General features: G+C 41.0%; 1 protein-coding gene across 4 annotated transcripts in view; it reads right to left on the minus strand.

Annotated features, from left to right (window-relative positions):
• RABGAP1L (RAB GTPase activating protein 1 like) overlaps nucleotides 1–16,963 on the minus strand; it is an 803,631-nt gene that overhangs the window by 584,196 nt on the left and 202,472 nt on the right. For all 4 annotated transcript variants that reach the window (XM_030206422.1, XM_030206421.1, XM_030206423.1 and 1 more), the window contains one exon: nucleotides 15,490–15,656. In XM_030206422.1, the coding sequence (XP_030062282.1) occupies nucleotides 15,490–15,656 (167 nt within the window). The remainder of the gene's footprint in view (nucleotides 1–15,489; nucleotides 15,657–16,963) is intronic.

The raw sequence follows: 16,963 nt of genomic DNA on the forward strand, positions 1-16,963 counted from the left end.
TAACTGCTGAGATTTGAAAGTGAAAAGTGAGTGCTGAATCAATAAATATTAAGAGTATCCACCAACTGAATAGGCTCACCCTGCAGAAAATGGACAGAAGAGGGAGATGACTGATGTCCAGTAACCCAAAGGGCACCTGTTTTCTTACTGTTTAAGATCAGCCGGTGGGGCAATCTTATCCAATGAAGATTGAAGCAAAGATAAATTAGGACTTGCAGGGTCCTGAGGTGAGACCAATAAAATATCATCTGCCTAATTATAACAGCGAGTCTGGGATTCCTGAATAAGCAAAGCAAGTGGGCTTAGAAAAATACTGAACAGAAAAGGAGACAGCACGGAACCTTGATGAACACCACATGTCAAAGGCTGGACAGTAGAAAAGGAGGTGGAGAGAGACATATGAAAAGACCTGTTAGTAAGAAAAGTAAGCCACATTGAGCCTGCAAAAAGGTGGGAAAATGTGGGATACAAATGTAACAAATAATAATAATAATAATGTGTGCCGGTAAGATGGCTGCAAGCTGAGTCTGAGCCTGTGATAAAAGGCTGGGCAAGAATGCCTGTACTTTTTGGAAGGTGGTATGCCTACACTGGACCATATAAAGCTGATGAGCTGCTATGTCCCCAGAAATCATGGCCTCTTGAAATATTTTCTTGCCCAAGAGTTCTATGAGCCAAGGATCCTTTATCAGGAGATATACTAGATAACTCTCTGCAAGTTAAGGCTTTCTGAATGGCTGCATTAACTATAACAGAGGTGCATGAGAGCTCGACTCCGTTGAAACTTGGGGCCAACTGGACTTTATATTTCACTTCCATTTTCTAGCAGATAAGCTGATCTTATAGGATGCCATGAATAGGTTACTGCAACTATAGCTCTTCGGGATATTATGGGGCTCATTTTCAAAGCACTTAGACTTACTAAGTTCCATAGGTTGCCCTGTAACTTTATAAGTCTAAGTGCTTTGAAAATATGCCTCTATGTATATTAGAAAGCAAAAAACATCTGTTTGGGGTTCTGCTTCTTATTGTGGCCAAAACATTACCTTTCTTGCCATGCAGTGGACAAATCTCAGGTAAGAGATGATCTTATTAGGAGCTTTGTTTCTCACTGGGGGAGAACAGAGATCAGAAATGGTATCTGTGGAATATTCCTCCACATACATGGAAAATCCCAGAGGGATAAAGTCCACATTTAAGAACTCTTCTAGGCCACTTTATGAGATATCGGATCCTAGAGAAGAGGGAAACAATGAACGTGCTGCTTTTGGCTCTGAATCCAAAGTAGATAATGAGACTATAGGATCTTGAGAAGAACATACATCTCTCTGCCCAGCTGCACTGGGCTGTTGGCTCTGTACACTTTGAAGAATTCATTAACAAACTAATTAATCATCTTCTGCAAGAACAAATGTTGTTGGTCTAGAATAGGTAGTGAAATACAGTATATGCCCCCTAATTCTATACAAGTTGCTAAAAATTGTGCATTCAAATTTGGGCATGCCCAATTTGTGCACACAAATTAATTGAACAGCGAGCTAATTAGTGCTAATAATTAGCTTTTTAAGAAGCAACTATTGGCAATAATTAGATTTAATTGGAATTTACGCATGAGTTTTTAAAAAGGGGCACGGAAATGGGAGGGTCATGGGAAGAACAGGGACGTTCCTAGCATTTCCATGCATTGTTATAGAATAAGAGGGATACATGCCCAATTTAGGTGTGTACACTTGCATTGTTTCAGTTGATGTGGATGAGTGGTTAGTGCAGTGAGCTGAGAACCTGAGGAACTGGTTTCAAATCCCTCTGCAACCTAATGGTTAGTGCAGTGGGTTGAGATCCTGGGAAACTGGGTTCGATTCCCACTGCGGCACCTTGTGACCCTAGGCAAGTCACTTAGCCCTCCACTGCCCCAGATACAAATAACCTTAGACTGTGAGCCCATTAGGGACAGAAAAGTACCTGCAAAAATAGTACATGTAAACTGCTTTGACTGTATGTACAGAAAGGCAGTATATCAAGTGCAGAATAAACATAACCAAATGGCTGTGTCTAAAATTAGGTGCAATCCCTGGGTGTCAGCATTTATAATCCACTTAACCATCAAGTTCAAGAACAATCTCACACTATAAGCAGGTACTATCTCTGTCCCTAGAGGGCTCACAATCTTAGGCAATAGAGGGTTGAGTTGACTTGCCCAGGGTCACAAGGAGCTGCAGAATGCCAGGATCAAAGCCCACTGCACTAACCATTAGACCACTCCTCCAATAGCAAGTGCTATTCTATAAACTTCAGCAAACTTTAAGCGTGGTTTACAGAACAGCCATATATAGCCAGTCTCCCTTCTTTAGGAATGGTGGAATATGAGGAGGAACAGTCATCTTGACATCTATAATTTCTCCTTGCAGAGAAAAAAGTCAGGGGTCTCCAAGGTCCAAGATAAGATGTAAGAAAATACCTGGAATAAAAGCCAGCTCCATGATGTTAGAATGAAGGTGGTTAGCAATCAGGTATAGGTGTGGGGCAGGTGAGTCTAAAGTAAGGGTCAATCTCAGGAAAGAGAAGTTTAGGGTCATGCATTTGATATACCTCCTTTCTGAGGTACCACTAAAGCAGTTTAACATGTATTATATGTATATGTATATGTATATGTCCATAGAGGGCTTACAATCTAAGCTTAAGTTTTGTCCTTAAGGTGTTCAGATGGAAGTTACAGTTGAGTTTAAGAAGATCTTTTTTTTTTTTGCAAGTACCCTGGAAAGGTCAGGAATGTGAAGACTGGGTTCCTTCTGGCTCTCCCCCCAGACTCTTCTGCTCTGTTTCCTTGAAGAGCAACCCCATGCCAGGCCGAAGACTTTCCCTTTGAGGTTGGAGAGGAAACTGATCCGGAACACTGTTTTTAGTATGCTGAGGACCCAAAAATCTGTCGTGAGTTTGTTCCAGAAAGGAAGTAAGAAGTGAAACAGGACCTCCCCCTCCTCCACATTCACACACACAGGAAGGGTAAGCTGTTATGTTGGGTTCACATACTGGATGTGATGGATGACCAAAGTCAAAAAGACAAATGCTGTTTTTGATGCAAAGGTGTAGCCTGCTGTGTTTGAGCTCTTTCTTGCTGATGAGATTTGACAAATACAGGACCCTGCACCAGTTGAGATTGTCTTTGGTAAAAGTTAAAACATAAGAACATAATTGTTGCCAAACTGGGACAGACCGAAGGGCCATCAAGCCCAGTATTCTGTTTCTAACACTGACCAATCCAGTTCACAAGCAACTGGAAGTATCCCAGAACAGTAAAACAGATTTTATGCTGCTTATCCTAGAAATAAGCAGTGGATCTTTCCAAGTCCATCTTAATAATGGTTTATGGACTTTTCTTTTAGGAAATTATCCAAACCTTTTTTAAGCCCTGATAATCTAACTGCTTTTACCACAATCTCTAGCAACGAATTCCAGAGTTTAATCACATGTTGCGTGAACAAATATTTCTCTGGTTTGTTTTAAATTTACTACTTAGAAACTTCATTGCATGCCACCTAGTCCTAGTATGTTTGGAAAGAGTAAACAAGCGATTCACATCCACCCATTCCATTCCACTAATTATTTTATTGACCTTTTGTCATATCTGCCCTCAGCCCTCTCTTCTCCAAGCTGAAGAGCCCTAGCCACTTTAGCCTTTCCTCATAGGGAAGTCATCCCATCCCCTTTATCATTTTTGTCACCCTTCTCTGTACCTTTTCTAATTTCACTATATCTTTTTTGAGATGTAGTGACCAGAATTGCACACAGTATTCAAGGTGCAGTTGCACCATGGAGCGATACAAAGGCATTATAACATTCTCATTTTGTTTTCCATTCCATTCCTAATAATTCCTAACATTCTATTTGCTTTCTTAGCCGCCTTAGCAAAATGAGCAGAGGGTTTCAACATATCATCAACGATGACACCTAGATCCTTTTCCTGATTGGTGACTTCTAACGTGGAACCTTGCATCACGTAGTTATGCCTTTTCCTCCAGGAAGCCGTCCAACCCTTTTTAAAAATCCACTAAGTCAACCGCCTTAACCACTTTTTCCAGCAACGAATTCCAGAGTCTAACTATGCGTTGAGTAAAGAAAATTTCCTCCAATTCATTTTAAATTTACTACACTGCAGCTTCATCACATGCCCCCTTGTCCTAGTATTTTTGGAAAGTGTAAACAAATGCTCCACATCGACCCTTTCCATTCCACTCATTATCTTATAGACCTCTACCATATCTCTCCTCAGTCGCCTTTTCTCCAAGCTGAAGAGCCCCAGCCCCAGCACCTTTTCTAATTCCACTATATCTTTTTTGAGGTGCGGCGACCAGAATTGAACACAATACTCGAGGTGCGGTCGCACCATGGAGTGATACAACGGCAGAATAATATCCTCATTTTTGTTTTCCACCCCTTTCCTAATAATACCCAACATTCTATTTGCTTTCCTAGCCGCAGCAGCACATTGAGCAGAAGGTTTCAACGTATCATCAACGATGACAACTTTCTTGGTCCGTGACTCCTAACGCTGAACGCTGCATGACGTAGTTATAGTTTGGGTTCCTCTTTCCCACATGCATACTTTGCACTTGTTCACATTAAACATCATCTGCCATTTAGACGCCCAGTCTCCCAGTCTCGTAAGGTCCTCTTGTAATTTTTCACAATCTTCTTGCAATTTGACGACTTTGAATAACTTTGTGTCATCAGCAAATTGGATTACCTCACTAGTTACCCCCATCTCTAAGTCCACTGCAGTGCCCCCTAGGGTGCCCAGTTGGTGTCCTAGCATGTCAGGGGGACCAGTGCACTACTGTCAGGTTCTCAGGTTCAGAGCCCGCGGGGACGGGCTCTGGAGCAAACGTGAGCTCTTGGGCTGCTGACGAGGAGCAACAGCAGCAGGCAAAACCCGCCAACCAACACTGGGTTAGCACACCGGCATGGGCAAAGACCGCAGGCGCCGCCCAGCGAGCCGGAACACACGGACTGGAACCCCCTGGACTGGAGGGCACCGGACTGGTCTGCACTGGACTGGAACACACAGGACCGGAACACTCTGGACTGGAGTACACCGGACTGGTCCGCACAGCTTCACCTGCACTTAGTCACTGACCCCCCCAGGAGTTGAGCTCCTGGGTTCGAGCGGCCGGCAGGACTTACCGGATACAGGATAACACAGGAACCAGGATACTAGAACAAGCTTGAAACAGGAGTGCTCCTAAGTACTGAACTAACAGAAGTGCTCCTAACAGTAAACCAACAGAAGTGCTACTAAGCACTACACAAACAGCAGTGCTACTAAGCACTACACAAACAGAAGTGCTACTAAGCACTACACAAACAGCAGTGCTACTAAGCACTACACAAACAGCAATGCTACTAAGCACTACACAAACAGCAGTGCTACTAAGCACTAAAAGGGAAAGCAGGGAAGCCACAAGGGAAAAGCAGGAATGCTAAACACAAGTCAAAAGTGCACACTGCACCCACACTAACCTGGACCTTTAGCAAATGCAAGCAGGGAAGCTAGACACAAAGTTAGAAGTGCACACTGCACCACCCCTACCTAAAGCAAACGCAAACGTTGCAAAGGCCCTGAAGGGAAGAACACCACTTCCTTATCAAGGCCCTGCCTGATGATGTCACAACTACCAGACACAGGCAGCCACACTGAAACCCAGAGAGGCTTAACCCACACAGCTGCCATATTGTGAAGCAATCAGAGTCATGCTGCTGGAAGCAGCCAGCACAGAGAGACAGAGCTAGCTCAGAAAAGACAGACAGAGGAAACAGAAGCCAGCACAGAAGCTGACCCCCAGAAATAAGGTAAGTCTGGGGGGATGTCACGGCCACAATCATGACAACTATGAATGCTGGCTCCTCTCACGACTATAGGGCTTGCATTTGGTCGTTTCTGAGATGGGCGTCCTTGGCTTCCATTATCGCCAAATATCACAAACAACCAAGTCTTGGACGACCATCTCTAAGGACAACCTAAATTTCAGGATTTGGGCATCCCCGACCGTATTATCAAAACGAAAGATGGATGTCCATTTTGTCCTCAGCAAAACTTGGGCGTCCCTTTCGATTATGCCCCTCCTGGTGTACTATGGTCTCTATTGCAACCTCGCTATCGAGATGTCCTATCTTCCCTGTTTGGGGATCTCTTTTAAAGATATCTTGTTCTGAACCATGCATTTTTGAGCGACTATCAGCCTTCCCCCAGTTTCTGGTTTAAAGTTGTTCTATCATAGACCAGAAACTTTGAATAATAAAATGAATATTATTATAGTTGATTAATATCGAGATTATTGTTTTTCTCAGAGTTCCGGGTATGACGCCTAAAGTTTTCCTCAGAAATATTTCCTCAATTATTACTTTAAAAGGAGTGAAGCCTGTGAAAACTGGGATTACTTTAATCAGTGGGATTTGAATTAGAGACTTAAGTATATGTATTGTTAAATAACTTCTGGTTTTTAAAAGAGAAAGAATGTAAATCAGATGTATTATTTCTAACTAATATTGGACGATAAGTATGTTTTCAATGAAATGATTTGACTTTACACCGTATTGGCCTTGAAGAAGCCAACCAGATGATCAATGTGGAATAATGAATTAGACGAGTAATATCTGGGGATAATCATGTTAATACCACGTTTTTTTTCTGTTTATTGTTTAATTGATCTCCTTGTCTTGTTTCACTCTCCCTATTTAGTGGCTTAAGAAAGAGAATAGAATTACCTGACTGAAATAATTCCTATATATTACTTTCTCTGTATTTCCAACAAGTTGTTTTATTGCTTGTAAAAATTTAAATGGTTATTATTATTATTATTATTACATTTGTACCCCGCGCTTTCCCACACAATGCAGGCTCAGTGCGGCTTACATAGTAATTTGAAATACAAAGTTAATAGAATTTTAATAAAACAGTAGTAAAACAATGTAAAGTTGGGCTTAGTAGTGTATGATAAGTTGAGCTAGATAATATATGACTAGGATAAAAGAGGGTAGACAGTTATAAATAAAAATTTTTAACGTTGTTCTATCTCTCTTTTAAATGTTGATGCCAGCAGCCTGGTTCCACCATGGTTAAGGTGGAGCCCATATTTCTGGAACAGACTCCCCCTTCTGCAGAAAATTGCACAGTTTCTGACAAATCTAAACCCCTCCTCCCTGCACCATCGCCTCATCCACACATTGAGACTCTTGAGCTCCACCTGTCTCTTGGGTCCTGCATGTGGAACTGGTAGCACTTCTGAAAATGCAACCCTGGAGGTTCTGGATTGAGCTTTCTACCTAAGAGCCTCAATTTAGCTTCCAGAACCTCCCTCCCACATTTTCCTGTGTCATTAGTACCCACATGTACCAAGACAGCAGGCTCTTCCTCAGCACTGTCTAAAATCTTATCTAGGTGCCACATGTGGTCCGCCACCTTCGCACCAGGCAGGCAACTGACCAAGTGGTCCTCACGTCCACCAGCCACCCAGCTACTAGTGATCGAATCTCCAACTACAACAGCTGTTCTAAACCTTCCCTCCTGGGCAGAAGCCCCGGGAGACACACCCTCGGTGCGAGAAGATACTGCATTCCCTGGAGAGCAGGTCTTGGCTACAAGATCACTTCCTGCCTCTCCACAGTGATGCTCTCCCTTGAGGAACCATTCTCCTCCATGGAGGAAGAGAGTTGCAGGACTGGAGGTGGGACTTCTCTGTAGACCTCCTCCATAAACATCTCTGTCTGCCTCAACTCCTCCAAGTCTGCTATTCTAGCCTTCAGGGATTGGACCCACTTCTTGAGTGCTAGCAGCTCTATTAACTAAGTACACACATACGACTTCTCACCAACTGGGAGATAATCAAACATGTGACACTCAGTGCAAAAGACTGGATAACCCCTATCTCATAGCTGGACTGCTGCCTACATCTTATTATTGGTGATTTCTTAATTAAGTTGCTAATAGAGTGGGAATACATAAACTAAAGTCCCCTAAGATTGCTAGTTATATGCTAGGCTATGTTAATATTTAGTTCTTATTAACATTATTTTAATGTTATTATTAAGTTCTCCTCTATGGAACTAAGTAGACCATTTCTAAGAGCTAATTACTGGCTGATAGAGATGCCCTAATTAAATCTGTAGCCTCCTAATTGGTTCAAGGCCCTATAAATCAGAGATCAGGCCAGGAGTGGGTAGAAGTTGGGGTCTAAATTGAGGCTTCCTGTGCCTATTAGCAGTGCTTTATTCTGCTACTACAGTAACTGTAAAACAACCCGCTTAAATGCTAGCCTATGGAGCTGTAACAGAGACTTTATATGCTAAGAAAAACTATTCCTTAAATGTCTTTGCTAAGTGAGCAGAGTAACTTAAAATAAAGTCCCTGAGTTTACCTATTAATTCCAAGTCTACCTTTCCCCAAGATTAAAAGCAATCTCCCAGCAAATTCTCATCAGTGAAGATCTCTCCCTCTCTGGAAGTCTTCTCACAGCATCTCTTCTGCAGGAATAAAAACCTTTGCAGTACTCTGCTCAGCTGGCACTTGAACAGCAGAGAGCTGCTGAAGAGTGGAAGAGAGATTTGTTTAATATCAAATGTCTCCTTCACTTTCTCTCCAGATAACAAGTCTCCTGTGCAAACAGTATCTGCTAATTTGGTATGGACAATGTCGTACAATCCAGATGTGCAAAACCAAGCTAAGCAATTGGCAACAATGGCAGAAGCAGAAATTCTGGAAGAAATTTCAAAGGCTCCAGCAAAAATCCACCTGGGCGGAGAACTCTATGGTCCTACGGAGTAAACAGATAGATGGGGAGATAGTGGGAAACTGACCACAGACTCTAGAGACAAGAAGGACAATCTTAATGCTTGAGAAGATTTATTAATCAAAGGCTTGACACAGCACTATGTTTAAGCCCAACAGCCTGCGTCAGGAGTTTTTTAACGAAAGGATCTCAAAATCTCCAGATGTGAAACTTTTCAAATTGAGTCAATGAGTTGGTCTGACATTTTATCAATCAGATTTGAAGGCTCGCATTGTTAAAACAAAGGTCTTTTTTAAGACCAACTCATTGACTCAGTTTGAAAAGTTTCTTCTTGTCTCTGGAGTCAATGGTCAATTTCCAACTATCTCCCCTTCTATCAGAAATTTCAGAGGTGTTATATGCTGTCTATATAAGATGGTTACCTGCGACTTAACGAAACCAAAACGAGTAATGGACACAGCCTAACATTTCCTCTTCCTCTCTAACTTGCTCTCTAAGTTCACCCACGCATATACCAGACTTGTACCTTATTCTACCACAATACCACCTTGTATTTCTTCATTCCGGAACTGGCAAACGCCGTTACGGTACTATGTAAGCCACATTGAGCCTGCAAAAAGGTGGGAAAATGTGGGATACAAATGTAACAAATAATAATAATAATAATGTGTGCCGGTAAGATGGCTGCAAGCTGAGTCTGAGCCTGTGATAAAAGGCTGGGCAAGAATGCCTGTACTTTTTGGAAGGTGGTATGCCTACACTGGACCATATAAAGCTGATGAGCTGCTATGTCCCCAGAAATCATGGCCTCTTGAAATATTTTCTTGCCCAAGAGTTCTATGAGCCAAGGATCCTTTATCAGGAGATATACTAGATAACTCTCTGCAAGTTAAGGCTTTCTGAATGGCTGCATTAACTATAACAGAGGTGCATGAGAGCTCGACTCCGTTGAAACTTGGGGCCAACTGGACTTTATATTTCACTTCCATTTTCTAGCAGATAAGCTGATCTTATAGGATGCCATGAATAGGTTACTGCAACTATAGCTCTTCGGGATATTATGGGGCTCATTTTCAAAGCACTTAGACTTACTAAGTTCCATAGGTTGCCCTGTAACTTTATAAGTCTAAGTGCTTTGAAAATATGCCTCTATGTATATTAGAAAGCAAAAAACATCTGTTTGGGGTTCTGCTTCTTATTGTGGCCAAAACATTACCTTTCTTGCCATGCAGTGGACAAATCTCAGGTAAGAGATGATCTTATTAGGAGCTTTGTTTCTCACTGGGGGAGAACAGAGATCAGAAATGGTATCTGTGGAATATTCCTCCACATACATGGAAAATCCCAGAGGGATAAAGTCCACATTTAAGAACTCTTCTAGGCCACTTTATGAGATAACGGATCCTAGAGAAGAGGGAAACAATGAACGTGCTGCTTTTGGCTCTGAATCCAAAGTAGATAATGAGACTATAGGATCTTGAGAAGAACATACATCTCTCTGCCCAGCTGCACTGGGCTGTTGGCTCTGTACACTTTGAAGAATTCATTAACAAACTAATTAATCATCTTCTGCAAGAACAAATGTTGTTGGTCTAGAATAGGTAGTGAAATATATACCCCCTAATTCTATACAAGTTGCTAAAAATTGTGCATTCAAATTTGGGCATGCCCAATTTGTACACACAAATTAATTGAATAGCGAGCTAATTAGTGCTGATAATTAGCTTTTTAAGAAGCAACTATTGGCAATAATTAGATTTAATTGGAATTTACGCATGAGTTTTTAAAAAGGGGCACGGAAATGGGAGGGTCATGGGAAGAACAGGGACGTTCCTAGCATTTCCATGCATTGTTATAGAATAAGAGGGATACATGCCCAATTTAGGTGTGTACACTTGCATTGTTTCAGTTGATGTGGATGAGTGGTTAGTGCAGTGAGCTGAGAACCTGAGGAACTGGTTTCAAATCCCTCTGCAACCTAATGGTTAGTGCAGTGGGTTGAGATCCTGGGAAACTGGGTTCGATTCCCACTGCGGCACCTTGTGACCCTAGGCAAGTCACTTAGCCCTCCACTGCCCCAGATACAAATAACCTTAGACTGTGAGCCCATTAGGGACAGAAAAGTACCTGCAAAAATAGTACATGTAAACTGCTTTGACTGTATGTACAGAAAGGCAGTATATCAAGTGCAGAATAAACATAACCAAATGGCTGTGTCTAAAATTAGGTGCAATCCCTGGGTGTCAGCATTTATAATCCACTTAACCATCAAGTTCAAGAACAATCTCACACTATAAGCAGGTACTATCTCTGTCCCTAGAGGGCTCACAATCTTAGGCAATAGAGGGTTGAGTTGACTTGCCCAGGGTCACAAGGAGCTGCAGAATGCCAGGATCAAAGCCCACTGCACTAACCATTAGACCACTCCTCCAATAGCAAGTGCTATTCTATAAACTTCAGCAAACTTTAAGCGTGGTTTACAGAACAGCCATTTCTTTCAGTGCCATATATAGAATTCAACCCATAGTAAACATATATCCACTATTGACACTAGTACCAGAGCTGATGATAAAGACTGCAGCTCAGAGATGAAGAATAGGGGATAAGTACTCTGGAACAGCACTATTTTAACTGAAGAGCCCCTGTGCTGGGTCAGTGATCTCTGAGTTGTCTACACTAGATTTGCACTGGAAGGGTTGCAGAGAAATAGAGTTTAGCCATTGGCACTTGAAGGAAGTAACTTGCACAGAAGAATTTCACCAAGAAGTTTCAGTGCTGATGTGCTTTTATTTCGGAAACAGTCAAAAATGACATCTTCCCTTCAAGCCTATGCAAGCGCTCTGAAGGTCCCCAAACCAGATGAAGCATTATCTGGTGGTCAATATGTGCAACAGGACATTTGAAGCCACTGCCCTGGGAGGTTGAAGGTAGTTCTACTAACTATTCTCTTCTCAAATGTGATTTATGAACAGAGAAGATCCTCTTCTCATCTTTCCGTAGCTCAGCAGTCTTTTTTCAACTTGGTAGAGGCTGTGAAGGTGGAGGAGTAGCCTAGTGGTTAATGCAGCAGACTCTGAAACTGGGGAAGTGGGTTTGATTCCCACTGCAGCTTCTTGTGACTCTGGGCAAGTCACTTAACCCTCTATTGCTCCAGGTACAAATAAGTACCTGTATACTCTATGTAAACTGCTTTGAGCTTAGTTGCAAAAACCACTTAAAGGCAGTATATCAAGTCCAAATTCCCTCATTTAATTGATCCTTTTGGGCTCAAAAAAAATGGGAGCACAATACTAACATTCTGCCTGGTCTGCTCCCAAGCAAAGCAGACATGTTAAGAGTGTGCCAAAGCTGTGGATTTTTCTGCCATAACTGAGCATGATTTAAACCTTGAATCTGGGAAAATACATGACGAGCAATATTAGCATACAACCTAAGTTGAAGAAAATTGTTTAGTAAAAACACAACTAAACCAGCTGAGACCATTGCATGCAGAAAAGGACTGCGCTTGCTCATAACTTTTACATTCTGAGCTCTGGGAAAGCAGTTCCATCCAAATAACATGCCACAATTTCACCCATTTGAGCGCCTGACTAAATCCTGCTTGTTGATGAAAAAATCATGTTTCTTCTGTCATAGCTACACTAGCTCCCTATTCAACTTTGTTAATATTTTAAAATATTAAACTTAACTTTTAAAGCCTTGAGAAATCTTGCACCAGCCTACTTTGTGGAATGTGTTTCTTGGCACAGGGGAACTTGCATATTACAATCCTTTAATAGGCATCTTTTATCTGTGCCTCTACCTGTAATCATTAAAAAGAGGGTCTTTTCTGAGTTCTGTCCTTAACTTATAGAATGCCTTGCCCAAAGAGAGATGATTAATAACTCCTTAGGAGCCAGCTGAAAACTTGATTAACCCAAGTTGCTTATAATTTATACATTTTATTATTTTTCATTCCTGTTTATTTTGACTTGGCTTCCCGAGCTTATTAAAGAATTTGAAATCAATTTCCATTATGATTTCGTTGCAAAAACAATTAACATCTGTGACTTGCTGCATCCTTTGATGGCTTTTGGAGTTAATTCTGCTAGTTAAATTGGTAACTAGTTTTACTTTTGACTAATCTACGAGCTGGCAATTTTATTTGCATATTGGAAATGCCTAACTAGGCTTTATTAAATTGTTTCATCATTGGTACTATTGGTTTTGCTGTAGCCTATGATAGTTTAATGCTGTAAAAGCTAATGGTTGTATTAATGCACCTATGTGAAAAGTCCAAAAATAGGCTTCAGCTACTACTGACTGTTAGGGAAGCTGGTGTTAATCATGCCCAGCTGCTGTTAACAGTCTGTATGTCAGTTCCAGACATCTTGAAGTGGGCTGTATGGGTTTCTATATAGATAAATGAAATTCCTGGAAAAGTTCAAGCACTGTCAGGGTTATGACTTCTTTAGCTGCAGCGCAAGATTGAAAAATGGATCTGAAGTCTTTTTTTTTTAAATTACCAAGGCTCTGAGATGGTTCCAGAGAAAGAGCTCTGAAAATTTATTGAACAAATTTTGGATAAGAAAACTCTTCAAGAACATCTTGCTCTTTCTGCTCTTGTGGGAGAGAAGTATTTGGCCTAGAGACAGTATTTGCTATGGGGATTAGGACCCCACTGGTGGGAACATGCTGATGCGAATGTCTCCTTTCTGGTGGCAGAGGGGTCTATGGGTTGAGACCAGACAGTATGCTGTATAGAGAGAGCTCTAAAAGCTCATTTGAAATTGCTCTCTATGAGAAGGCTGTTACTGTAGAGACAGAGCAGTTTCTGAGGCTTGTAAAATTGTGGTGCTGTCTGGGACAAAGCATTTAAGAGGCTGAATTAAGGTAGTGTTTGCTTCCCTCTGAGAAGCAGCGTTAGAAAACATCAGGAGGGGCATATTATTATTATTATTATTACTGTCATGACTGTTTTTTTGTTTTTGCTGTTTGAGAAGGGTGGGATGTCCTCATGAAGAAGAAGAGTTTTAGAGGTTGACTAGAACTCTCTGTGTATGGTTCCCTCAGTTTTATTGCTGGCAACAGAGGCAATGTGTTTTTGTTTATTTAATGCTGACCCAGACAGTTTAGAACAAAGCTTCTTTTTTTCCCCCTTGAGTTAGACGCACTGTGTTTATTCCAAGCAACATTGCTAACCCACAGCCAAGCAGGCAAGAAGTTGAGCAGGGCAGGAGAAGGTGAAAAGGAGATCAACAGTCCCGGTTCTGTGGGCCATGCACTCCAGAGCTCCCCACTTATAAGGGCAAGATAATAGCTTGCTGAGCAGCATTTTTATCTGAAGTACCCCCCCCCCCCAGTCTCTGATGCCAACATTTTAGAAGAGTAGCTGAGAATGAGGTTGTTTGTGGGAGTACGGACATGATGTGAGAGAATTACGAAAGTAAAAGTTTATACGGTACCAAATATACTGAGGTGAAAATAATAAATTTCAGCTAAGAGAAATATTGTAAAGAAAACAGGAGCTGCAGATGAGAGCTGCCTGACACATCCGCAAATGAAAAGGACTGAAGAGGGAGGGCACCAAGGCGGTGTAGAAATCCCAACATATGTTCAAAGAGGTCTAAATTTAGACTTTTTCTGAGGTAAAGAATGTGCCTGCATCCTCCTGTTTGTCTGTGGAGAAAAGAGAAGTACCTCTGCAAAAAAGAGAGGAGGATTTAAAAGGTCAACAAAATGGGTGTGAGGCATGTACCCACAATATGCCATGCATGGAGAGATTGAAGAAATTAAAGATATGCCTTCTTAAAAAAAAGACAGAATGTAGTCTTTTCCATACAGTAATAGGGAGAAAAGCTCAGAAGGAATGTGGAACAGATTTCCAATGGAAGCCACATACAAGCCAAAAGAATGACAAAATTTCAAGCATGTATATTCTCATTCTTTAACAGGGCACTTAAATTTAAGTGCCATTTGTGTGCTTACATTTATAGAATACTAGTACTTATGTGCATAAGTGCTAGTAGAACACTCTATAATTTAAGCACCCAAATTGTTAAGTGTCAAAAGGCAATGCTATGTTACACGCATAAGTGCTGTATTTAAGTATTCTCACTCATGCCAACCATAGACCTGTCATAAGTGGGAACACCTAAATGCAGGCACGGTGATGCAGTCTTATGCTAGTGAATATTGGCATCTTGGCACACAGACGCCATAATAGAATTGGCGCTCAGTGTGCGGCATTGGCACATCTAAATTGTGGTGCTCCATTAGTGGTGGAGAATGGGAGAAGATCCCAACTCAAGTAAGCCCTATGACAGCATAATAGGTAGTCACAAATGGGTGAACTGGATTAAACATCAACTGTGTTTCCGTAGTTTAGTACCACTCTTCAAAGCCAGCAGGAGTTTCCATAGGAGCAGCAGCAGCAATATTTTCTCCCTCTCCAAGGATCAGTGCATCAACTGCTTTTACAAATATTTGCAGATTTACAAATGATTTGCTTTTCTATTAGTCACTTACTGTCATCCATTTCCAAGATTTTAGCTATTCTCTTCTCAATGATTTCCAACTAACTAGTGCTTCCAATTTTCTATCCTTCATGCATGCTTCCTCCAAACTGCCATGATTTGAAATGCATAATAACAGTTTGAGCTTCTTGTAAATAGAGATGGTAATAACATACGGAGATTATTTTAATGCATAACTGCTTATTCCCTACCTGTTTTAGCTTTAAGTAAAAGGTCTCTGTGAATGTTTTTCTGCTGAAATACCAGAAGCGTTCATTGGCTGGGTACACACGCACAACGGTCTCCAGCAAAAAGCGCACTGGTTCCACCACCTCAGTCACCACCATATCTACAGCCACAGTCATATGTACTCGTTTATCTGGAATGCAAAAAGGAAGACCAGGTCAAAAATGGTAAAATATGAAATCCAAAAACACACACAGCTTTTCACAAGGATTATTTGTGTTCCTTAGAAGTAACTGAATCAGTATGCATAGTAATTCCATAAACTAATCATTACAATCAATATACATAGTTTAAATTTTAGCATCATATGAAATATACTCAGACTAACTATACACTACTAGTTGAGCCATAGAGTTTGAGAGTTGTTTCTGCCACATGACTAAACATCTTTCACCAAGATCACCGACAGCCACCAAACTAATCATAAGTAAACTCCCAACACAGACTGATAAAGAAGAGAAGGGCACACATCCTTGCAATATATCCAGCTGCAAGCTATGCCAAAACATTTCACAGGACCCCACAGTCATTCACAAAGGAAAAATATTCAACATAAAAGAATCTTTCACATGCTGATCTTCCAATGTGGTATATATATCATTCAGTGTAAAAAATGTAACGAAGGATGCTATATTGGAGAAACGGGCCAGATGCTAAAGACAAGATTTAATTTACATAGACATCACATGAAGAATGCTGGTGCCAGCCTGGTTCCCACCCCTGAGGGGCAGCACTTTACAAAACCAGATCACTGTACCAGTGACTTCACAGTAAGAATCCTGAAAGGTAACTTTAAAACAATACAGGAACGTAAGACGTTTGAAGTCAGAATGATTGAATATTTTGACACCCAACAGACAGGACTTAACAAAGATCTGGGTTTTCTAGCCCATTATAAACCATAAAGTTGTACTGCTCTGTTTATCATCCTGCTCTCATCTATCCACCCCCATCCTGTTAGACTATCTCTGAAATGCTTTGATGTTCCCATGCATACCTCCTACCCACCCCCACCCTGTTAGACTGTCAATGAAATGCTTGGATGTTTCACTTATATATACTGTCATCTACCACCTTTGTTTATTTCCGATCTGACAAAGAAGGGCAACCTTCAAAAGCTAATCAAGAAATGTATTAAGTTATGTCCAATAAAAAAGGTATCATCTTATTTTCGTTTCCATGATTTATTTTGTTTTATTTCTGTTGATTACCTTTAAAAGTGGACTAACAAGGCTACCACACCTCTCTAACCAAGATCATAAAATGTGATGAAAATGGAACTTGCAAATTTTTTTAAATTATATTTTGCAACTAATCATTCAAAGAGTTTTAAAATTTAGGACCCTGTTTACTAAGCCGTGCTGTAGGCATGCTATTGTTTTTAGCGTGTGCTAATTCTAGAGACACCCATAGTAAACAGGTTCCTTAATCTAGAAAACA

This window comes from Microcaecilia unicolor, chromosome 6, assembly GCF_901765095.1.
Source record: "Microcaecilia unicolor chromosome 6, aMicUni1.1, whole genome shotgun sequence".
Classification (NCBI taxonomy): Eukaryota; Metazoa; Chordata; class Amphibia; order Gymnophiona; family Siphonopidae; genus Microcaecilia; species Microcaecilia unicolor.